Source organism: Numida meleagris, chromosome 6 (assembly GCF_002078875.1).
Source record: "Numida meleagris isolate 19003 breed g44 Domestic line chromosome 6, NumMel1.0, whole genome shotgun sequence".
Taxonomy (NCBI): Eukaryota; Metazoa; Chordata; class Aves; order Galliformes; family Numididae; genus Numida; species Numida meleagris.
In genome coordinates, this window is record NC_034414.1 from 30087694 (window position 1) to 30112434 (window position 24741).

The 24741-nt window shown below is 40.1% G+C and overlaps 2 protein-coding genes across 6 annotated transcripts in view; one reads left to right on the forward strand and one right to left on the reverse strand.

The window, feature by feature from the left end:
• The window catches only part of EIF2AK4 (eukaryotic translation initiation factor 2 alpha kinase 4), a 32934-nt gene extending 11466 nt beyond the window's left edge, over window positions 1–21468 (reverse strand). The window contains exons 1-23 of one of the 2 annotated variants that reach the window (XM_021403816.1): window positions 21218–21468; window positions 19497–19612; window positions 18240–18342; window positions 15880–16053; window positions 14962–15042; window positions 14297–14445; window positions 13376–13491; window positions 12529–12686; window positions 11581–12116; window positions 11107–11216; window positions 10425–10582; window positions 9680–10092; window positions 8999–9068; window positions 7857–7940; window positions 6801–6923; window positions 6218–6322; window positions 6041–6098; window positions 5235–5314; window positions 4451–4552; window positions 3839–3889; window positions 2579–2815; window positions 1960–2035; window positions 731–852 (exon numbers count right to left, since the gene is read on the reverse strand). In XM_021403816.1, the coding sequence (XP_021259491.1) occupies window positions 731–852; window positions 1960–2035; window positions 2579–2815; window positions 3839–3889; window positions 4451–4552; window positions 5235–5314; window positions 6041–6098; window positions 6218–6322; window positions 6801–6923; window positions 7857–7940; window positions 8999–9068; window positions 9680–10092; window positions 10425–10582; window positions 11107–11216; window positions 11581–12116; window positions 12529–12686; window positions 13376–13491; window positions 14297–14445; window positions 14962–15042; window positions 15880–16053; window positions 18240–18342; window positions 19497–19612; window positions 21218–21370 (3375 nt within the window). In that variant the 5' untranslated portion in view covers window positions 21371–21468. Of the gene's footprint in view, window positions 1–730; window positions 853–1959; window positions 2036–2578; window positions 2816–3838; window positions 3890–4450; window positions 4553–5234; window positions 5315–6040; window positions 6099–6217; window positions 6323–6800; window positions 6924–7856; window positions 7941–8998; window positions 9069–9679; window positions 10093–10424; window positions 10583–11106; window positions 11217–11580; window positions 12117–12528; window positions 12687–13375; window positions 13492–14296; window positions 14446–14961; window positions 15043–15879; window positions 16054–18239; window positions 18343–19496; window positions 19613–21217 lie in introns of those variants that run through there. The other variant, XM_021403817.1, reaches the window with a different exon arrangement.
• GPR176 (G protein-coupled receptor 176) overlaps window positions 21559–24741 on the forward strand; it is a 35632-nt gene continuing 32449 nt past the window's right edge. The window contains exons 1-2 of one of the 4 annotated variants that reach the window (XM_021403825.1): window positions 21559–21646; window positions 21814–22479. Coding sequence is in view for 1 of the 4 variants with exons in the window: in XM_021403818.1 (XP_021259493.1) it covers window positions 22791–23013 (223 nt within the window). In the remaining 3 variants the exon portion in view is untranslated. The other 3 variants (XM_021403828.1, XM_021403818.1, XM_021403826.1) reach the window with 3 other exon arrangements.

Sequence of the window (24741 nt, forward strand, 5' to 3'; positions counted from 1 at the left end):
AAAACAAAAAAGTCCAAAAGAGAGATAAATACTGGAGGTGCTACACGAGTCCTTAACTGTGAATCACACTGTATAACTGGATGTTCTAAATGCAAAGGAAGAGTGAGTCATACTGATGTTAATGTATGGAAGATAAAAGGTCAGGTTATTAACTGTCTGTAATAAACACAAAACTTAAAGCACTTAGGTTTTAATTAAGCGCAAAGCAATTAACGACACCAACACTGCCTATAATTGAGTAGTGCTGAATCATGGACACTAAGATTTCACTGCTGCACACATAGCAGTTCCTCTCAGAGGAGAATGACGCTCAGCTGCCTGTGTTCAAGAGGAACGTAAAACAGGACAGAATGTTGCACGTTCTCTAGAAAGACATACAAATAAGAAAGGGATGAGAATATTTTCCTTTGTCATGGGTAGAGTTCTTTGTCTCAAGTATGCACAAGAAAAAAATAAGTAGCAGCGACATCTGCCACGTTCATAAAGTAGCATTACTTTCACCTATGGTTAAAAAAGAGAAAAGAAAATAATGCATCTCTTCTCTAAACAGTCAGGGCTCCAGCTGTCAGAACCAGGAGGGCAGCATTAAGAAAAACACAACAGATGCTGAAAAATGTACTGCTTCAGCAGGTAGGGGAAGTGCAAGCATAAACCAAACGAAGTGAGCCAAATGTAAGGACAAACAGCACTCTTCAAACACAGCACTGCTAGCACGGAAGATACTACTTACTCTGAGGTCATAAGGAAGCATAACTAGCATCCCACTGTGATCCATGAAATAGGAAGCTTCATTATGTTCATACAGTTTTTTATTTCTAGGCATTAGCAGTGGAGTATGCAGCTTGATGGCTCCTACACAAAAATAGCAAATAATGCTATCATCTCCCATTTCAGAAGTAACACGTTTTTGCAAACTCATAAACAACCTTGCATGTACGATAATCTCGATCAAAACCATTTAAAATTACACTCTTTCAAATGTCCCTAAATGGTGGAATAGGAAAATCTATTAAAGAAATCTATCACACAGACTTCAGTGTTCTCTCTTCCACATTCATTGGAATTTTTTTTCTGGCTGTATTCTGCAGCCATCATTCTGTCTGAATCTAATCTTCACTGAAACTCTACTACAAACGATAATACCACTCATCACTGAAAAAATACTCGGGGAAAAAAAATTTAAAGCTCCCAATACAAGGAAATGCTTCTAGCGTTATAGATGGCAGATAAAATCTATTGGAAAATCATGCTTAATCAGATTGTGATATACTAGGACATCTTCCAGTTTCTGTTTTAAAGATTACTCATTTTTATAGAAAATAAATTTTTTTATAGAAAATATAAACAAACCATGTAAAACATTTCAAATGAGACAGTAAGTACATAAGTTTTCTTCCTTTTTTAAAAACTAATTTGAAGCAGATGCTAATGACTAGATGAAGTCACAGTGAGAAAAAACAATTGAAGACTGTTAAAGATCATGACACTAGCTCTGTCTCAGAAGTTTCCCAACAGCACATCATTTCTAAGAGCGGTATCAATGAAAGCACCACTGTATGGTTGCTCTGTTCTTACATCCTTTCCTCAGCCATTTGCCTTCTGGCTATGTTCGGAGGGAGGGGTGCTATGCCACATGGATGTTTGGTCTATATAGGGCTATCCATATATTCGTATCTAAATTTGATGTAACACTCTGCATCTAGAAGCTCCTACAGACTCATCAGAACCAGACGCATTCAAAGATATAATTGAGATTTTATCCGTTCTTTCCACGGAAAATTTAAATCATCCAGACTTGAACTTAACAGCTACTGGGATGCCAAAAATTTAAAATTTCAAATGATACCCAACTACTGAACACACTTTGTGACTCGTGTGATAGCAGCAGAATCATTCCTTTCCCTTAAATCCGTTCAGTTGTGAAAAAGGGAAATGAACAACTTTTGCAAACACACTTACCGTGTCTTTTAAATATCCGGCTGATAATCTCGCATACATGCTGCTGTATCTTGGCTGCCCAGATAGAAAAGTTGCCCTGAAACCATCACACAAAAAAAGGACATATATAGTTTATATGCAATGAACATTCCACTTAATATAGGTAAAAAAAAAAACATTCTACTCTTCTTTCACTATAATCAACTGTTCTTTCACAACAAAAAATAACAATAGCAATACAAAGAATTATTCTACTGTCACCTTGCACTTCTTTACAAAGATTTAAGTACTTAGAGGATTATGTTACCATCATTAGAAAGGGAAGAAAATACTCAAAGCTAACAATTTATGTTGGCAATCAGATGCTAAGTACTATTCGTTTAACAGAGATTAAGAATAAAGCTCATTTCTTCATTGAAGAATCAATGTAAGGTAAAATATGAAGTGGATATTTGGGTCCCATACTGCAAATCTGTAGCCTTAAATAGTAACTAATGTGAAGGTTAATTTGAAGAGATAATGCAATTATCTCACATGTGCTTTGAGGTCAACCATAACAACTTCTTTGGTTGTTTTTGAAAAATCCAACACGGGAAAAAAAAAAATACCGAACACACAACAGCACTTAACGGCTACAAACCTTCAGCATATCACTGTCATATGTGTAGTCTATAGCTGGAGATATGCGCTGTGAAAATATCTGACTCATCATAGTGCGGTAGGCCTTGCCATCCACGTTCGCTAAGGTATGGTGGAGCACTTCATGAAGCTCAGACTCTTCCATTTGCGGTGGTGGAAGATGTTCACTTTTTAACAGCTCCACAGCTGTTGGTCTTGCTGCAGGGTCATGGTTCAAGAGCCACGTAATAACCAATCTCTGCAAGTTAAATCAAAATTTTATAGTTTCTTTTGTGCTGTCAGTGTTTAAAATAAACATTCGTAGTCACATCACATTAATAAGATACTGAGACTCTACAGGAAAAAAAGGAAAGCGGGATTTGAGTCTTTAGGTTGGGTAATTCTAAGTATCTTTTGTTGTGGTATTACCTGAATAAAGAACTATTAAAACGAACCGTTAGAAATTTGTTAGTCATTTAGATCTCTTGGGATGACAAAAACACATCATAACATTTATTGTCTAATGTTATGCAAGCTCTGGCATCTCTATGAACAAAATTAAGAGAAAACAGAACTGCATGCATAACAGAGGTTTGTGAGTTACAGACACTAAGGAGTGTATTTCAGTAAACTGTGTAAGATGGAAACATTTTTATGGCATTAGTGAGACAGACTGCTGTTGAGTAGCAAAAGAGACAAAAAGTTAATGCTAACTGTTAAAGAAAGAGTCCGTTTGCACAAGGAAAAAAGATTCCTTAGACGACTCAGAAAAAATGACACTGCACCTTATCACTTCATTCCTCTGCTATGGAGGCATGACTAAATAAGATGAAACAAAAAGAAAAAAGAAACTCTATTCAAATCCATTGAGTACCTGTTGTCTCAAGTTTCCAAAATAGCTCTTCGCAGCAATATTCAAACTTAGAGCATCGATTTACGTTGTATTTCTCTTCCCATTCTGTGACATGGATCTCTTTCAACCATTTAAATTTAGGGTTAAAAAAAACACAGCTGCAATTACTTTGCGTCTAAAAACTAAAAATTGTCCCTCAGAGCTTAAAAGCTGGCAAATTCTGCATTTCTTCATGACTGTGCTAGGGAATTTTGTAGATAAGCACATTTCCACGTCAACTTTATATATTCTTTTGAGATTTCTTTCTTACTTTGTTCTAATGTCAGGTAATAACAGTTTGGCAGGAATCACTAAGTTAGAATTAAGCGGGAAAAATAATAAGCGTTTCTTGACAGGGATATCTGCTAGTTAAAATGTCTTGAAAATTACCTGCTTCGCATGGTTGACTTCATCAAAGTCTTGAGGAAATAAAATACTGGGCTACAAAACAAACAAACCAACCACATTTGAATTTGAACAGCCAGTGCTGTTTGCGCAAGCTGCTCTTACATTTAAGTGCTACATTTTTAAACAGAAACGGAGCACTGTTATTGACCATGGGGGGAAAAAACCAACAAAAAATACACAATAAATTTAGTTCGAAGAGCTAAGAGAAAGAAGAACGTTACTGAAATGCAAGTGTGATGTTCTGTGAAATAGAGACAGTCCATACTCACAGTCACTTTTCAACAACAAATAAACTGGTTCTCGAGAACTCACTGGGTCTAAACCCAGCTGTACTAAAGCCATGACCTGTTTATTGTTGAAGTTTACACCTCTAATGTTTTGCAATATAAAAATTACTTTCACTGAGACAGAACACTGACTAATGGTAATAACATTAGGAAATCCAAAGTACATTAAGAAAATGTCACCAGGAGCTCCAATTTTATTCTTTCCTTCTACTTTTTTTTTTTTTTTAAAGCACTCTCCATGGAAACATCTTTGCTCCCCTTAAGCTATGTGATGCTCAGAATTTATCCTTTATACCTGTATACTTACTAATCTTAGCTGACCAAGAACAAAGATCCTTTCCGATGCAGTACTCATGGGGTGGTAGGACATTTCAAAGAATATTATACCCAGACTGAACAGGTCCACTTTCTAGGGAAGAAAAATTACAAAATTCACAGTTATTACTTTTAGATTTCCATGGAAGATGACAACAGAAAAAACACTTTGGTTAAATTTCACATTATAATACAGCATAAGAAAGGTGTGGATTGCCTTTATTTATTAGTTTATTTGCTTTCCTATTTAACTTTTTCAAGTGACATAATCCATTAAGACTAGTTAGACTTCAATTGCTTTTATCCTCACAGCACTGCCTTGATATAAAGGACTCCATTTCACTTTGAAAACACTCCTACTTTGAAATTCTGTTTGTTTGTGTGTATAAACAGGATCCTCTGTAATAAAAAAAAAAAAAAAATGTACTGCCATCCCCTAAAATGACAATCTAGGAATCCAGGAGAGCAATTCTAATAATGACGTTTTGCTTTAGCTAAAGACTTTCAGATTTCTAACCTATTCATTTATAAATACTCTCCTTTCAACTTCAAGTTGCTTGCACATAGCCATGGTCACAGCACAGGCAAAATACCTGCCTCGCATGCATCCTTTTACTTTGGTCTACTCTTAAGGAAGGAAACGAGAAATATTCCTTTATCTCAGAAGTCCCACCATATCCTTTTCCATCTTTAATTCATCTTTGTTGAGCATGAGTCACCTGCATTGTACCCGCTACCTTAGATTCCATGCTGCCTTTTATTAAGTCTAATCATACCTGATTGTACGTAGATTTAGTGTTTCCTTGGACCTCTGGGCTGACATACAGTGCGGTGCCAACCATCCCCGTCAAATTACCTACAAAGCAAAAGATGAAAGCATTAGTTTCAAGAGAGCAGGAAATGTGGCATTAAAGTCAAGAAAACTCACTCATCTTTTGTCCTCATTTCTCCCAGGACGGAACGCAGATCTTCGTAAGAGATACCCAGTCACAAACAGTTTGCAAAACAGTGCTGAATTTCACGTGTCAAGTGTATGTGTCTGTCTAAACTGTCTACATCCTATCTATTGCTCTACAGAATTTTAGTAGGTCAGCACACAATAATACAACTCAATTTCACTTCCAGAGCACTCATCTTATGACGGAAGATAAACTAAAGTTTTCTCAAAGCACAAAATTCATCCCAATATGGAAGGCGTTAAAGCCAAACAAATAAAAAGAAAAATCCCTCAAATCTTGAAATTATCCTATACAGAGAATAGAAGTGCAGATGGAACAGATATACAGGCTCTCCGTATATCCCACCATAATAAAAAATAGTGTCAATCCATGGCAGAAGTCTAGTTAGTGGAAGCAAATTCATTCAGATAACTGGCAAAACAGCCAAATCATATGTAACGTATCCATCTAGAAATTGTATTTTTCTCCTATAAAAACACATATTTATTTATAAAACATTTATATTATTTATAAAACACATTTTATTTTCCAAGAAAGAATGGAAGTTCTAACAGATTACATAAGATTGCAGTCTACAAGACTTTGCTTAAAATAATTTAGAACAAGCTACTGTGTATACTAACCTGATGGGTCAGAGTTAGCAAAGCTATCTGAGTGATTTTCTTCTTGCTTCGAGATTGCCTGTAAGGAGGAAAAGAGATATAAACTGTAAAGATTCTGGCATTCACAATATAATCGTTATCTTCTATTTTCATCTTTCTGGTTATTACAATGCCAAATTCACTTTTGGCTGTACTCACTGCATTCGCTGGATGATCTGTAGCTAAACCAAAATCACCAATTTTCACATGATCATTGGAATCTAAAAAGATGTTCACAGGTTTCAAGTCTCTGTGGATCATTCCCTGTTAAAGCAGGAGAGCAACAACAACAAAAAGACTGATAGCATAAGAGACAATAAACACAATACAAAATGTAATTCTTTATAACAGACTGAAGAACAATATTATATTAATTATTCTACATGCAGTGGAAAATCTACTGCATTAAGTCACCAGTGACTAATTTTGAAGACTGTAGTTGCCAGCCCAGAAGCTAAAAACAATCTTTGGTGTTAATACATATCTAAAGCAACATTTTTAAAGGTAGGCAATTTTTATTATGACAAAGGGAAAAAATCTGATGTGACTCATTACAAAATTAAAACTGATGAAAATACATTCTAAAACCCTAGAACTGAATAATAATGGCAAGAGTAAGGAGCACTAATGAATGCAATTATATAGAATCAAATGTTCAAAATGAATAAGACAGGATGGAATAGAGTAGAATAGGTCATAACGTATATGTAACGGACAGCTCGTTACTGTCATACTAACTAACCTTTTCGTGGATGTAAGCCAACCCATCTAAAATTTCTCGAAAAAGCCTCCAAAGCCGACTGGTGTCCTTGTATAATCCTTGGTCAATAGTATCCCTTAATGTGCTCTTCTCACAGTATTCCATCTTCAGTTGCGCATATGTAGGTGAGAAAGAGAAGAAAGAGTTTTGTCAAGGAAAAAAATTATCAGAAATTTTTAATCCGTGAGCCCCTGAATGTATGGTTCTGTAAAACACTGTTCAGAAGCAGATAATATCATCAAAAAAATCAGGTATTTGGAATTTTCCTGAGACATGTTTTAGCTAGAAAATACGCAGTCAGGAGTCCTACCTCATTTTCAGGGGGCAATGGTACTAGGTTGCTTAGTAGTCTGTTCTCAATCACAAACATTAAAAACAAGATGAAAGCAATCTAGGCATAATGCATGTTCAAATCAGACTTTGAAATTCCTCTGGCTTTAATTTTCTTGGCTCCATGACCGCTTGTTTTATGTTATACATAGCACATGCAAACAATCATATAAAAGCCTAATTCCATCTAGCTGCACCTCCCTTCCAGACAAGGGCTACCAATAACTGCTTTATAAAAAACTGCACACAAAACAGTTAGATATGACAGCTAACTTCTCTGTTAGTCCAACTCTTAACAGAAAAGAGATGTTTTCAGAAGTAAAGCCTGAAGGTTCAAACCTGCACGAATTTTCTTTTGTTAGGTTCACATAATGGCTTCGCAAATTACTGTATTTCCTGTTGAAATAGTATATACATCGTGGATCCTTTGAAGAGGATGAGGAAGTTTTCACATCTGCAAACCACATCTTCAAGTACAACAAGTACCATACAAAGCAATGGGAAGCATTGCACAGTGCCTTCCCCCCAGCCACACCTTCCAGAAAACTAGTCTACTGCATAAAGAACATTGAATTTAGTCTCATTTTGCATTTTTAAAATGTCATTACTTTTCTCATGGAAAAGAAAAACCAAAGAAAACAACAGCAACTAATCTCTGCTGACTGGAAGAAACAGCATCCTTTCATCCGAACACACAAGCAGCCTAACCTGGATGTACAGATAATGCACTGTTTGAATGACTGGTGTCTTGTCTTCTTCTTCATGGCTATTCTTTTCATTGCCTTCTTCATCCTTTATCACAGTAAAAGTAACAGAACAGTTAGTTACAGGAAGTGGTCCAGATGTTTTTTATGCATCCTATCATTTTTACTGAGTGGAACACATTAATGAAAACTCATCTTCTATGGCTGGGTTTTAATATTAGCAAAATACATCTGCTGGAAGAAAAGGTATGACCCAATTCTTGCTTTCAAGTGAAAACAAGAAACATTTTTGCTGTAACTAGACACTGGAGGAATAAAACTTCCAAAATATCTGGACAAAATCTAAATCTCTGTTACGTTAAAATAATAATAAATAAATAAATAAAGCATATTTAGCAAAATGAATAATAAAAAAGGAGAAATCAACAACTTTGATATATCAGAACTCTCTATCCCTCCATGATAGAAAGTGCACTGCCACCTTATTAAACGTATATTGAAAGCTTTGTCAGGCCAATGTACATTTTAACAAAACGAAGGAAATCGAGAATCACTAAGAGCACTTTACAAATCGTAAGGATTGGCAATGACAGATTCTACATGCTGTAGAAAATTTGGCCCATTAGCTTTCTATGACATAGTCCTCTGACTTTTTACAGCAAGTGGTGTGATTCAAAATCTTGAGAACCACTAGAACCTCCCACGCGTCATTCTGACTTTCCATCTTTTTGACTGCTACAAACATGTCACCACTTTGAGAAAGTAGCTACTGTGAGCAAATACACTGAAATCCCCTAAAATTCGAACAGAATTTTGGTTTTCAGATGATGTAAGACAATGCAGATGGTGAGTTGATAAATCATGTATGTACTAAAATCCTAAACTTACAATAACCAGGCTCATGACTATAAAATACGAATCATGTTTAGCTCAATCACACTGTGAGAAACAGACTCCAGACTAGCTGCATCAGATAATTATTTTTATGTAGCTCATGATGGCACAATGTTTGCTATCATTAAGATAACCTTGCATGATTCTATATTTAAACCAGATATGAAACCAAACCTCCCACATGAGCTGTTTGCTTGTTCAAAGACTATTCTGTGATATTTCCATTCTTACTAGCTTTATCCTTGTACTTACTGGAGGATGCCCTTTACTGTTTTCATCCTCGTTATCAAAAACTATTTCACTTTCAGAGTCTGTAGTTGGCCTTTTAAGAAAAAAAATAAAGTTTTAGTATTCCTTAAACGGACGTCACCAAGAAACATTTCACAAGAAACCTTGAGCCTACATTTGCTTGGGGGGGAAAAAAAAAAAAAAGGAAATCAAAGCTTCTGTTGAATGACCTTTACCAAAGCAAACCAGTAGGATCTAATTTCTATATTCAGTAAGCAAAAGCGAGGTAAGTTCTCTTACAATGCAATACTTAAAGAAAAAGAACAACACAAGCAAAAGAACCATCCCATATTCAGTGGCAGGAATTGAATACGTTACTAAAATCAGAAAGAATGAGCAAGGTATTTTGGGGGATTTTTAATTTTTATAATATATGAAAGACATTATGTCTTAAGGTTGGAATAAAATCCAACATAAATAAAGTAAGCAGTCATACATCCTGAAACAAATGATAAACTTCCAGAAGCACAAACCAACTTCCCTGGCTGTCCAGCTGCTGGCAAACACAGTACTTGTTTTTAACCGGAGGACAGAAGAAAAATGCAGCGAATCACCTCTGGCAAAGTGAGAGCGGTAAAAGACACAAGCTTGGAATGCTCAACTATACTGATGTTTCCTACAGTGCTAATGATGAAGACTACTTACAAAAATGAATGCGAGAACACCCCGTCACCATCATCATCGTCATCATCACTGGACTCCTGATCAGCTCCACTGAATTTGTTGCTGGAGGATCTCTCACACGAAGTACTCCACTCAACTGAACTTGTCAGAACTGGGGGAGGAGCGTTAGCTTCCACGTCGTTTGTCTCCTCCGCAGTAAGGATGAGACTTACTTTGGTGGGCGTTCTTTTGTCTTCAGATGTCTCAGATGATGACACAATGGGAACAGGACTTTCATGTTTTTCTATCCAAGCATTGTAATACCTCACAATATTTTCATGGTTTAAACGGGAAAGTAACGTTACCTCTCCCTTAATCCTCCGAAACTGCTTACTGGCAGTGTTTATGCGGATACGTTTTACAGCATAGTAACAACCATCAAGCTTATTTCGCACCTGAAAAATTTGAATAAATCTCAAGTCAAATGCTTATAAACACCCTACTAAGTACAGCCAGACCCAGAATAATTTCATGGAAGTGGGAAGTTTTCCCTCCACCTGGGGAACAACTGCAACTGAAATGCAAGCTTCTCCATGCTAATGGGGCTCTTAGTGGCTCCCAGTAATCTCTCTCAAAATTTATCAGCCTACTCAACTCCTGATGAAAAGCACAACACAGGTATAGCACACTGGAAAACCTTACACAAAACCAAACACCGAGTACGCTGTTTTGCTTCAGAGAAAACAAACTCAAGAATTTCATAGTGGAAATAACTTTTATACCATACCTTGATGACTGCTCCAAAAGCCCCTTTGCCAAGTAATTTTAGCTCTTCAAACTCATTGTAATAGCGTGAAAATTGTCTCTGTGTTTCTGTGAAGAATGAAGCACTGGATACCTGGTTGCTGGGCACAACTGTCTCAATGCAATCTATACCTGCTGAATCTGTAATGAGGACATCAAAGTTACCAGCGCTGGTAGTACAGGGAGAAGGTGATAAGGCACTAGGCACTGTCAAATAGGCATTAGGAAGAAGATAAGTCCTAAATAACCAAGTGCAACTAAACCTGAAATATAGAAGCATTCTGCTGAGGAGAGTTAAGCTCTGGTACAAGCATAAACCTTACTGCAGTGTTTAACTACTAACATTAATTATAGAGGACCAAGGAACTAATTCTAACAGAATACGGTGAGAAAAGATGTCTCCCCGGAACATAATCTTCCAGGAAGAAAATTAAGACTGACATTTACAACACACAGCTTCCTCTACTGATGAGAACACAGCAGTCTGACCACCCCAGCTTGACATGGACCTGAAAGCTAGTGTGGTCTTTAACTTCTTGATTAGTTGCTGTAAAGCATTTGCAGAAACATGGTCCTGTGATGATCTAACACAGTTCAATTTTTCTGTTTCTGCAGGCATGTGGACCAGTTATTTAACAGAATACATAAGGAAATGAGTTCCTCACCATCTAGATTTTCTTCTGCTACAGGTATTTTCATTCGTGGAATGTTTATAAAACTATGTTGTAACAGTTGCTGAGGCGTCCATCTTTCCTTATCTTCCAAGCAAACACATCTATTAGCAAAGCAAAAAGAGAACTGTTGAAAGAGATATCTCGTATTGGGCCAAAATGCTCAAACAGATCTCCTTATTTAAGAAATGATCACCTTTATCATTCTGACGGAATCAAGAGGCCAAGAGAGACTAAATGGCTTATCCACAGAGACACACAAAGCTGGTCGCAGAATAGAGCAGGAAGAGACCACCACACCCATTCTCCTGAATCCCAGATTAGCAGCATGATCCTAGAGAGAGAAAATGCCTCTTCTCTAAAACCTCTGACTAGTGACACTGGGATTTGACTGTTCTTTTTGAAACACTGGTCAAGTCTTTAAAAAAAACAAAGAGAAAAAGATAAAGGAATGCAGCAAACACGTACTTTTCCAGAAAGTCTTGGAAGTCAGCAGGTAAATTATTAGGAACAGCAACTGGATATTCCTTGGTTACTTGGCCCTGGCTGAGTGAAAGCAGAAGCAAGCCCAAACTCCAGACATCTCCTTTTTTTCCAGGTTTGCTGGGAAGAGAATCCTCACTAAAACGAACTTTGGTTTGCTCAAAAACATCTGCTTTGCAGATATCCGCCAAGCGTTTGGAAATGCTGTAGTCTGTCACCTTGATGTTTCCTTCAGCATCTACCAGGATACTGGAAGCACAAAGAACTTTGTGCACTACTGAATTATTGTGCAAGTAGTCGAGAGCTGACAAAATCTGGCTCACATAATGGCGCAACTGCTCAACTGGAACTGGAGTCTCTTTGTGCAAGTATGTGGAAAGGCTGCAACCACTTATGTGCTCCACTAAAATGTCCACCACAATTGAATCCTCCTGTTCTTTCAAGTTCATACATTTGTAATGTACTATGTTTGGGTGACTTAGCTTTGTCAGTGAGCTGAACTCGGTCTCTGCACCCTGAAGCTGTTAAGAGAAAAACAACATAACATGCATCATGTCATATTTCATGAGCATACGATTACTAAAATAGATAATATATACAAAAATACCTCTATGACATATCAAAGCATTGTAGACAAGGAGCAAGAATAACTCCAGTTTTTGTCAGGTATACCTGATTTCCTCCTTCTTCAGAATGTATTTTATTATTCTATTCTTTTATATATGCATACTTACAAACACACTTTCTTGTATTTGTATTTTACATACACTCCTAAATACCCCAACATATTCAACTTCCTTTGTGGTGCAAATCCTCTGAACAGTAACATTTTCAGGGTCATCACCACCCTCTCAATATAAATTAGCAAATTCAACAAAATCATTGAAAGCCATCCAAACTTTATTAAAGCCAAATACAAAATATGGGCATTACCTGTTTCTTACACTTTTCTATCTTTTCTATTTCCTGTGCTGTAAGAAATTTTCCCATCTTTTTTTGCCAGTGCAGAACCCACTCATATATTAAAACAAAATCTCCAGTGTGAGTTTCCAAGGCATTGTAGACCGATTTACCAAGCTGTTCATCCTTGCCTAAACACAAAGTGAGAAAGGAAGAACACAGCTTATTTTCTCCTAACGGCCAGGCAAGAGCTTCTGCAAATGCTAAAGAAAGACTGGTTTTTATAATTTGAGAATTGGAAACCTAGTTACAAGTGAACAAAATCTGTACCTATGTGTGTCCTGCAAAACATCTCTGATGAATGTGAATGCTATGCAGACAAAATAAACTAGGAATAGAGAAACGAGAACCATAGCACACTGGCAAAAACTGCTGCACGTTTTAAGAATTTCAAGTTTCAATAACTGAATGCTCTTCCCTGTTCTTACCGTTGGTTTCACATTACTGTAAGTTAAGACAATTTCTTGCTTGGTGGTCATGTGTATCTGACAAGCTAACTATTTAAACGTGAAATCAAACTGTTTCTAGGATTATTTTACCTCTGAAGATCATAGAAAATTTTGAGAAGGTGAGTTTTTTGGTGTAGCTGTTCAGTTAAGTAATAAATTCTGGAAAGCAGATTTTTACCTAAAATAATCTTAGGAAAATTTTAAATATTTACCAAAAAGTAACTTCCTATTACGCCCTACTACTTCTGTCTGTGACATTTCATTTTCCGCAACAATCTTCTCCCTGCCCTTGCTACTTTGTACCTGTCAGAACCTTTCAAGTTCTACCCCCACCAAAACAGTTATGTCAAGCTGCAACTGTTTCTGCTTACCTAGACATCTTCCTTTATGCACAGTAAACTGTCCAGCACCACTTGTGCTGAAGTTCAGAACTTCATAATTTCCAGGGGACTCTTCATTATTACCAGCAGAAAACTGGCGTTCTCTCCTGCAGTGCAGATGTAACATTTTTCACTGTCTCAAAAAGATACTTTTGTTACAGTCTCTAGTTCCTAAAGATACCACTTCTGCAACAGGATTAGCTTTCAGGCCCTTTTGCATCCAGCAACAGCACTCAAAGACACTGAGTTGATGTAAATATGAACATCTGAATTGCCATCGAGCACTTTATAAGCAACAACAAATTACATTAGGTCTCTACATTCAAATTCAGGAATTTGATTAGCAAGGAGTTCAATCCAAACTTTAAAACTTCTGCAGCTTAGGATGACATTTTCAGTTTGGAAAACGTAGCAATAGTTGTAACAACAACAACTGCTACCATAATATTGCTCTGCAAAATATGCAGGTTTGACTTGATTTGCATTATCTTTTAAAATGTAACAAAGAGCAAATACTTGCAGTTTTGAGAAGTTCATTCCAGCTTTAGTTTAATTATTTTTCCCTTCTTAAAATGGGCTTTCCTGTTTGCTTTTACTCCTCAAAATCCATCCTTCAAGAAGGGGAAAATTTGGGGGAACAAAAAAAAAAAAAAAAAAGAAGTGGTACATTCCAAACCTTCTCACGTGCACATATAGAGCTGCACATGAGATCAGAAACAACTCAAGACCACTGACGCAAACCAACCTCCGTTACTTCTTGATACAATCTACTTCAAAATTAATAGAAATATTACCATTTCTTCCACATAAACGCAGTCAGTATAGAAATCACAGGAGCATATGAAGAAGAAAGTAGAAGCTCCTTCAAAATACAGATTAAAAAAAAATACACATGCAAATTGGCATACATACTTCGAACGCCCAACTGAATTTGGGCGTTGTTTATTATTCGCTCCATGTTCCAAACAGTTCCCATTTAAACTGGAAGCAACTCTGTACCGTGATGTATCTCTCCTGTGAGAATTTTCTTGACTTGTCAGAGCAGCTATTTCCAGACGTTCCTAAAAGATCAGGAAAAATACTGAAGTACAGAAACGGCTCCTATCCTCAAAATTTGTGGGTATACTTGACTATTATTCTATGAAGTCATCAGATCCCAGGGAAAATACGGTTCCATAAGAAATAAGGCTGAGGAAGAAATGCTGAGATTCAGAAAGTACATTTCAGCACTGTCTGTGGGCAAGAACGTAAAGGTGCTTTGCAATGAAACTGGTAACAGTTAATGAACTAGCTTTATTTTATATCTGTTTGAAAATATCCATCCCAGTACACTAAAAAGATACAAAAAAAACCCAACCGTTTTCCCTTACAGTTGGCTTTATTTCAGAAATATCCATTTCGAAGAATGGAAGATGCTGTCTTAACTTAGATCTCTTTGGAGAACTGGATAAGGAAAAGGAAAGATGTTCAGAAAATTCAGTCATGAAATTATCTCAGATTTCCACAAATATATGCTACAGAGATGGACAAAAAAAAGATATTGCAATGGTTTTTGCACTCCTGCTCAGAAAGAATACCTGTTTGGCAATCTCTTTCTTTTTTCTTTCTTCTCTTTTCTCTTCCTCCCGTCTCTGAATCTCATTAAGGATTTCACGTTGCTGAAATGAATTTCAGCGTAATTAGACATGAAACAGTAAATACAGTGCAACTGCTAATCTTAGCTTGTTAAAAATCTAGGACATTGACTTTTCAAGAGTATTAGAAGAGTATTCATAGATCTCAGAAGAACAAAATAAGATTAAAAAACAAACAAAACAAAAACCAAAACAGAAGTCAAATGATCTCTCCTGAGGAATTTAAGAGAAAAAAGTATAAATTGTGAATGGAGTTGAAGACAAAAGAAAATGACTTCTGCTAGCACACCCAACAGTGAAGTTTCAAACACAGCACATTTATTGAGAAATAAAGTAATAGCTATTCCGTCCAAATTCCACAGCATGATTTCACATCACACGTCTCTGTGTGACCTAGATGAATCCCCTCAATTCTAGGGCAGAATAAATACGTCTTTCTAGCTTAAGCCATGTTGGCCTCAACACGGTCTCTAGATAAGCCTGTTACAATGAATAGAGCAGTCACTCTACAGTGAAGGAATAGGTGGGATTACCTATCTGCTTGGCTACTACTTTCTGGTGTAAGATGGAACACACCCTATATATATATTTACTCACATTTTTGTTAAGACCTTCTTTATAAATGGTTTCCACAGGATCACTAATCAACACATTTTTTTCAGGCATTAGTACTTCTCAGGGTTAAAAACTCATCAGTAAGATGTTACAGTAGAAGCAGCAGATAGTTCATGGAGTACCTACCAATGCTGTCAGCTCTGACAAGTTCATAGTTCCCTAAAACCCATGGCAATGCAGGATAATTTACAAAATCATGATTGTTAAAATAAACAATACAGTTATTCACATTTCAATTTCTCTTACCTCCTGCTCCTCTCTTCTCTTAACTTCTTGTGCCCTACGCAACTCCTCCTGAGCCAGCCTTTCTTGCTCTTTTTTATGATTTTTTAGCATTTCTTCATGAAAGGACTTGGAAGGTGGTTTATTATACTCACTGAGAAATGACTGTATGTAGCCTGCAAGTTCAAATATCATCACCTGAAAGAAAATAAACATGAATTGCAAGCAGAGCTCAATCTAGTTCAAAGAACATGACAAAATGATACCCAATTTGGAAAAGCAATACAGCAGTGAGGTGTGACTGTTCATTTTGTTACTTACCAGAGGTATTTTCATTATTTTTGTCAGAACTGTTTATTAATGAACTGCAACATGAAAGTCCCTGACCACAGTAGCACAGATGGTAAAAATTCCTGTCAGACAGCTTTCAGGCACCTTCCCCCTTCCCTCTCTGCAAAATCCTTTTTCTTGTCTGCTCTGAGGGATATCTTTCTATTTGCAAAGACACACGTTTAAGACATATCAACTACAAGAGAATAAATCCTTTGCACTCGTCTATCGCTGTACCTACTACTACTACTGAATAGTTGCTTATTTCATTGCTAACATGAAATCCAGTCCTTTCTCTACAATCCAGCCCCACAGCTAGAACTCTAAAGCCACTTAAGGCATTCCACATTCATAAAACTACAGCTACTAAAATACGAGCAGCACTGAAATGGCCGCATGATTTGCTAGGTATATACTGATGACCAATTGACGTGTCAGCACCTAAGCTTTCATCAGTGTAGGAACATTCCTCTGTTAAAATACGGAGTCCACAGCACTAGCAGACCATTGCATCTCCAAAACTGAAGACCAATACAGCAGAAAGATGCTCCCAAGCAGAGTCAGCGGCGGCACTGATCTTGATTTACATGTACGGGTAGAAGAAAAGTCAGACCAAATCCTACCATCTGCCTGTAGCAGACTGACATTTCAATGATTTTCAAAAAAGGAAGAATTCAGAGCAGAAAGAATAGCACAATATGCATACATCTGACATGCAAACTAGATAATCTTTCCCAGGTTACTATTAAAAATGCAAAGCACACATGTATTTAAAAAATAAATATAAAAAAAATAAGATAAATAAATAATAATAAATAATAAATAAATAATAAATAATATAAATAAATAAATAAATAAGAAAAAATAATAATAAATAAGAAATGTCATTAATTAAAAAAAAAGTAGAATACATCTGTGGTTCAGTGTGACAGAGAAAACCATTCTGGACTACGCTGTGTACTGTATTCATAAAAAAAATGCATATCATATATGTATTTCACAATTGTATCTTCATGTTCCTGGAACAAGCAAACTTCTCCCTTTGGAAAATAATTAGTAGGAAAACCCTTTGAAGGTTACTAGGTAACACCTTTGAAGCTCCTTTCAATGAGATCAGAAATGGGGATTTAAAGCCCTAGAGACCAGCAGCTCTCCTAGGGTCAGTTGTGAGCACACTGAGAATACATCTCATGATTTAGTAGATAGTTAGAAACTTTCAACCTTGTTTCTAGTGTTTTCTATATTTGTCCATAGCACAGCCATTACAAAAATAAAAAATAAATTCAGAAGACACAGTTAACCTGCTAATTTCTAAAAATACAAAAAAAAAAAGAAAAGGGAATTTGCAATTAAACAGAATGAATATAACAGTATCTGTCTAGAATATTTCTTCTGAAGGTATTTGCATTAAAATTGGTCAACAAAATAGCAGTGCAGTATAAAAATGGAAAAAGACATTGATGTGGCAACATTACAAGGAAGGCAAGCCCTTGCCAAACTTGTGAAGTTGACAAGTTTAGGAAACTTAAAAGCTGAGTATTATCCCATCTCAGCATATAATAACTTATACAGCTGTCTGTCTATCTTTCTCTTTCAGAAAAGCAAATAGAGCAAACCAAATGTGTTCATCTGCAACATTTCCTACAGATAAGAAACATACCATAAACCTTGCTTTCACAAAGAATTCAATATTTGGTAGCAACCCACTGCATAATTTCAATCGTCAGCAAAAAAATAAAAGATACTGTTCATACCAAACATACCTAAGGTCTTACATTATTTACCTTCTTTACATATGCACTATCGTAGAATCATAGAATGGCTTGGACTGGAAGGGATCATCCTGTTCCAACCCCCCGCCATAGGCAGGGCTGCCACCCACTGCAACAGGAGACTGAAGAGTTCATACTCTCAACTTCCATTAAATAGAAACATTCTTCACAAAAATGTAAATCATACTTCTAATATGGATGCACTTCCTTATATTACAGATATATTTTTTTAGAACTGCTAAGGACCAGGGTATATTCCTCAAGGATGTGAAAAGTTCTTACCTCTCCACAGCACTCTTTTGCCAGTTCAGCTAGTCTGGATTTTAACTCGTTTATTTTCTCATTTGACAAGCCTTTGGAATTTTTCAGTTGTATTTCAGGAACGCTGGGAGACAGCAACAGAACATAAAGAATGTCCTCATAAAAAGAATAGAAAAGTAAAAGGAGGAAGGAGGGGAGAGGGAAGAACAGGAGGAGGGAGGAGAGAGCGTAAAAAGCTAAGTGAGATAGAGAGGGCTGGTAAAAATATGGTCAATGGTGGAAAAGGAATGGAGTTTATCGGCTCCTGGTAATTAGTTAATGCTCAATAAGCAGTAGGTAAATATTACACATATAACACAGAATAAAGCCAGAGATACTATTTTATACTCATCAACTTATGGCTGCATATTACTTGTCAGTTACAGAAGAACTTGCAAGGAAACCCCTGCAGTCTCTCACGACTCCTATTCTTTACTAGTAACTTATATAAAAGAGCCTTACAAATACTACTAGAGTAATACTGAGGTGGCAAAAACTTATTTATTCCCACTAATACAGGTGACAAAACCTTAAAAGAAATGTGCAATGGTAGGAAGAAGTCAGATATCTGTAGCTATGCTAACTTGAACTAAAAACAGACAAAAACAAAACAAGAGGGGCCGCTATACCCTGTGCTACTGGGCATAACTGGTCCCTCACCTGGCCAGGAATAGCGCTTCCCTTGTGTGCCGCTCAGGCCCCACAGCAAACAGATGGGCTAAGGGCTGTCATGCTGTGGACATGGCCAGTGACACAGGGACTGAGGGGGACATTTTCCTCAGTACCTGCAGGGCAATACTTCACTCAGAAAGTATTTGCGAACCCAAAACACAGGGAGTGCTCATTACTAGCAATTCTTTTTACATTCTCAGTGCAGAACTAATCCAAAAGCGCAGAACAGGAATATCAGATACAAATAGGACAAAAGTGTGTTCTTAAAATAAAAAGTCAGTCTGTCTCTGAGCAGAGTAGATCACAGGCTGAAAAAGTTTCCAAAGGGCACTAAGATGCTGACAGGTACACCTGTCCTTATTGCACAAGAAACCACATTCAATGCAGGTAAAAGAAATACAGTTGCCTATTTTAAAACACCACAGCCTGAACAAATACTGACACGAAGAAAACAAGAACAAGAACAATGAGCGTAAGTACATGTGTTTTCAACCTACATGAAAACAAGTAAATGCACAGAGGTTAAAAAAAAAAAAAAAAAAAGGTTGTATTTTAATGTTCACTCACATATCAGGGTAAGTATGCGGACACTTGACCCACAGATCAACTTTGGCATATACTTCATCATCACCAGTCAATCCCTGAGGACGCAGAACTAAATTAATTTCAGGAGGCTGTCGTACCTAGAACAGAAACCAAAGCTTTAGACTTACAATGTTTTTTTTGTTGTTGTTGCTGTTTTCATTTCCGTTGCTATAATGAAAGCAGGAATTACTGCACACAAGTCTCCCAACCGCAATTATAGCAGAATTCAGGTCAGACCACGCAAACTGTGAGAATAATATATTAATATGTTGACACTGTTCAATGAGAGTGAACTGGATCGTTACAACAGCTTATCCAATATACTGTGGAATATCTTTAGGTAAGTGCACCTATCAGTATGATGAGTCAGACCGAGCAGAAAAGAGGTTTCACATGAGAATCTTCCTCTTTTGCTTCCTGTAGGCTAGTAGCAAGAAAAAATTAACTACATGTGGACAGGCTATTAATGGAACATCACAAGTTAACGCATTTAGCATATGAATGAAATGGCTTCTTTTTTGTTTTAGATCACTAACAAATATCAGTCAGCATTTTCTTTTCCAATGTGGCAACAGACTATGAAATCACAGCTTGTGCACCCAAATGGACAGTCAATTTTTGTATTTATATTTTTTATTTTTGGCATAAAACAGAATTTTAACAAGTCTTCTCACCATTTCCTTGAAATTGTCCGTTTGCTTTAAAAAAAGCAACAAAAACAATGTCCATGTAAGCATTCCAACCTTCTTCATCTCACTAGAAAGTTTTTTTTTTTTTAAGGGATCTTATGATGAACAGGTAAGAAAATAACATCACATGGCATTACAAACATGGGAATGAGTGAAAAGATTGTTGGTATACCCTCTACCCTGCATTTCCGAGAGGGAGAAGCACAGGGTAAGTACGAATTTCGTAAGGAGCGAGAGCAGGAACGCTTGTGAAAATGCAGCAAGTTACTGGCATTGCTAGCATCAAATCCCACCACCACCCCAAAAATTCACAAGTTTCTGCAAGAATTCTAGGTTCAGGTGTACAGCAGAAAAAAACAGTATCAGCCATGATGTTTTGCAGGAACCAAAGCCAAAGGCAGCTAACAGATGACAGCAGCAGTGAAGTTATGGGGAGATGACATGAGCGAGCGCTACCTCCAGGTACGGGAAAACAGTGCCACCAGATGCAGCTGGAAAAAAAATTCTCAAGAAGATACCGTGGGCATGGAAGAGAAATGGAAAAATAAGTAATGAGTAGCAGACTTGGACAATTAGCAATAATTGGAAAAAAGCAATACTACGAAGTGAAAGTATGAGGTTCTGATGGAAACAGCTCCAGTTCAAGTGAGCCTCGGCAGAGAAAGCCCGTATAGAGTTCACCAACATGTGCACCGACGGGATGAGTTAGGCAGCCTGTAACTAGTCAGCTAAGGATGGAATTCAAAGGTAGCTTTTCTTAAGCTGACAATTAATTAAAATGCACGTTACATGCAGAGCGTTAATTACGCCTGCGTCAGCCCAGAGGACAAGCACGGTAGCGGTCGGACAGCAGGCCACGCTCCGTGCGGCCTTCCCCCGCCCGGCGGCACCAGGGCCCGGCACCCCGCGCGGACAGAGCGCGCTGCGCGGCACCGCGGGCGCGGAGGCAAAGCGCAGCCGGGAAGGCGCGGGCGGGAGGCCCCCAGCACCCGGCCGCGGCGCTCCGCTCGCTACCTTCCAGGCCTGGCTCCGCCGCAGATCCTGGAAGTCCTGTCCGTAGATAGACTCCAGCGCCTGCAGCTCGTTCTCCTGCCGCAGCTGGTAGCTCTCCGGCGGCTCCGCGGCCACCTCCACGGGCGGCTGCCGCACGTCGCTAGCCCGGGCCATGTCAGCTCCCCGGGCGGGGGCGTGAGGCGGCCATCGCGGGCGGCCCCGCGGCTCTGCCACGCTCCCAGTGACGCCGGCCCCGCCCCCCCGGGAGGAGGGGCCGGGACAGCAGCCCGGGCGGCGGGGCGGGCACGTGGAGCTGCCGGTGGCTGCCGGGTTGGCGCGGGACCCGCTGCCTTCACAGCTCGCTCAGCATCGAGCACCCCGTCCTCACGGCGCTGTGGGCTCGCAGTGGCTGTGCTTCCCGCTGTGCCCGTGAGCACCGGCACGCACCGAGTAAGAGCGTCTTACTTGCTTCTCACTTTGAGAACGGGCTTTTTGCAGTTAGCAGGCCACCTCAGGAGGGACTGCTCTGCAGAGTAGTTTCTGTGGGTTTCCACCTGTCCCGAATAACTCGCTTACATGCATCCTTTGTTTTTTTTTTTTTTTTAATTCAAACCAAGGTCTTAAGGTCCCGGTTGGGATTGCAACTCATAACTGCTGGGGCTGCGGCAGCATCGTGACATCAGTATCCGCTGAGAACCTAATTCTGAACGATTCCGCTACTCTTTGTTTCCCCGGCTGGCAGTGCCTGCAGAGTCCTTCAGTGTCAGTACTCTCCTGCCTGCTCTTTTTGCCGTGGGAACCGCGTGACGAACGCCGCGCACAGCCCCCACTGCGTTCCGAAAGGCGCCGGCACCACGGCGCCACAGCCACCCGCCGCACTGCCCCCAAGATGGCGGCTCCGGCCGCCCCGCAGTGTCACGTCACGGCGGAGGCGGGAGCTCGGCCGCCGGCTGCCGCCCCTCGTTGATTGCCCGCGGCGTGGAGCACCGGTAGCAGCAGGGTGTGAGCGGGAGTTGCGTTTGTTCTCTAGAGGCTCGTGTGCTCCTTGCCTCTGAACTCGCACGCAGTCAAATCAGTTTTTCTGCGAATAACTGCTCCGGGTGCGGGGTGGGGGCGGCCGCGTGCCGCGCAGGCAGAATGAAGGCGGGCAGCAGGCTGGCCGCGGGCGGCGAGCCGCGCCGCCTCGCTCGGGGCTGCGGACCAAAGCTGCCGCGGGGGCTGAGCGGAGCGCTTCGGAGCGGGACGCGGGCTCCCGCAACTTTCGCAGACGGCCGCGGCGCGTGGTGAGCGGGCGGGGCTGGCGGGGGATCGCCGTGGGGACTCTTCCCCCTCCCCCCGCTGAGAAGCGCCGGGCACCGCGAGGCGAGAAGCATGGGACAGCCGGCGGCGCGGCGGGGCCGCCTTCTCTTTTCTGGCCGTAATGACTCGCAGGGCAGGAGCGTGAAAAGCCGAGCCTGCCTCCCGGGACGCAGAAACGCGGTGACAATGCCTCCGAGGGCCAGAGCCCGGGCTCCATCCGCAGCGCCGTGTTTTCGCCCCTGCGCTCCGCTCGCTCACTGAACGGCTCGGTGGGCGCGGGGGGCAGCGCCTCGCCATGGGGCACGGCTCGAGCTGGGCTCCGCTGAACGGCAGCGAACTCGCCCCGTTCCGCGCCGCCGGCCTGGGGGCGAGGAATGGGACCGCGGCGCAGATGGCGTGGGGCGGCGGCAACGGCAGCGCGGCCGGGCCCTGGGGCGGTGCGGAGCGCGGCGGGGAGCCCGGATACCGCCACTTCGCCACCGCCGCGCAGCTCGTCATCTTCGTGGGCTCCCTGCTGGGTGAGTGCGGGGAGCGCCGCGGCCGCGGGTCGTGGTTGATCTGCGCGCTGGCTGCTCGCATGGCGCTGCCGGTCCGCAGCTCTGCGGCTTCAGATGCCTGGCAGGTTTCCCATGTGTGTAAGTGATTACTATGAAAGACGAGGTGCCTGTCACAAGTGGAAACGGGAACGTTTGGTGTTTTATGTATTACTTTATAAACTTTCCTGTCAGAATACACAAGGGGAAGGAATGCGTTGTTTATACCTTTATTTGCAGCTGTAATGGGGTCGGTTCTTATTATCATAGGAAAGTACGTGGAGTGCTTTACCGAAGTTTTACTGAGTATCTGCTTTGTACTACAGTGATTCAGCACTTGTGTGCTGCGGATCTCACACGAATCCTTCGGAAGCACTTCGTGCTGTAAGCAAGTGTCGTTATGTGCTATCTTATCTGCTTGTTACCATCCGTCATCCAAGGAATCGTGCACTTCTGATATGTGGTAGTAAGCTACTGGTATGTACTGTGTAACTTCACAAATGCGTGTAGATGGGTGTGCTTGCTACTTTGCATTCCTACAATGTGTTTACAGTGTGTTGTTAGGAATAGGCGTGCATTTCTTGCGGAACAAAGTTGTGATGTCCCATTTGATGAGTCAAGTTAGTACTGCATGGGAAGGCAGTAAGAAAGGCTGCTACTAATGCCCCTAGTTCTCCTGGGTGATTCCAGTAGGTCTTTGGTGATGGCCATGTGCTCTTATTATCAACGTTTTGTTTTTGTCTGATTTTGAGTAATGCTAAAATCAATGTATGTGGTTGCAGTAATACATTCTGCTACTTGTTTCCTCTTGGTAGTGTTTCATATCACCTAACTGCTTTCTTTCTAAAAATATGATGAGCGTTGTCTTGGAACGCTGCTGAGCTCTGGGCTTGGTCAGTGATAGATATACTGGTTATTGCTGCCAGTTGCTGAGTGGTTTGACCTCACTTATTCTTCTTGTCCAGAGGGAGTAATTGTGTTTTTTTTTTTTTGTTTGTTTTCTATTTAGTGTGTGAAAATGATTTTGTTGCAGCATCTTGGATAGCGCCTGGCACAAAATGAGAGCCAGCAAACAGTAGGTGAGGTTAGCAAGCCTGGTCCTACTAGTGTCAGTGGTGTCCCGAACACTACAACACTGGATGAGAAGAGCCCGTATTTCAGTTCTTATTCTCTGTCTTTTGAGCTTTGAGCCTTAAGGATGTCCATTTAGATCATATCTGCAGACTTACTTCTATGACAGTGGATCTTCACAGATGCACTGATATACTTAAGGCATCAGTGACTTGAAGGTTTCATAATAAAATGAGGAAAAATAAACCAAACCAGCCAAATACCTAAATTTCACAAGACTTACTATAAGTCAAGGGTTCAGCACTCCTGCAGTTTGCTTTTGAGAGATGGACTCTGATCTGGACCTGTTATAAGGGGCTTATCTGCAGATCAGCTGCAGAGAGGCTGATGATGATGATCAACAGCTTCCCAAAGCTTATCCTAGAGCAAAGCCAGAGGGGAAATCATGGTGTCTCTGGCTTTTTTTCTGCCTCTGGAAAGCCCCTTGAGCTACAGAATAGCAGTATTTTTTCAGCAGTAGTGAGTCTCAAGTTCTTCCTTGCAGAGAGGAAATCCTTCAAGGGGAGCTGTGTCTCTCCTTACCCTAAGCATGAGGTGAGGGGTGCTCTCGTTATAGGCAGGATGTATGATTTGGGCATTCCA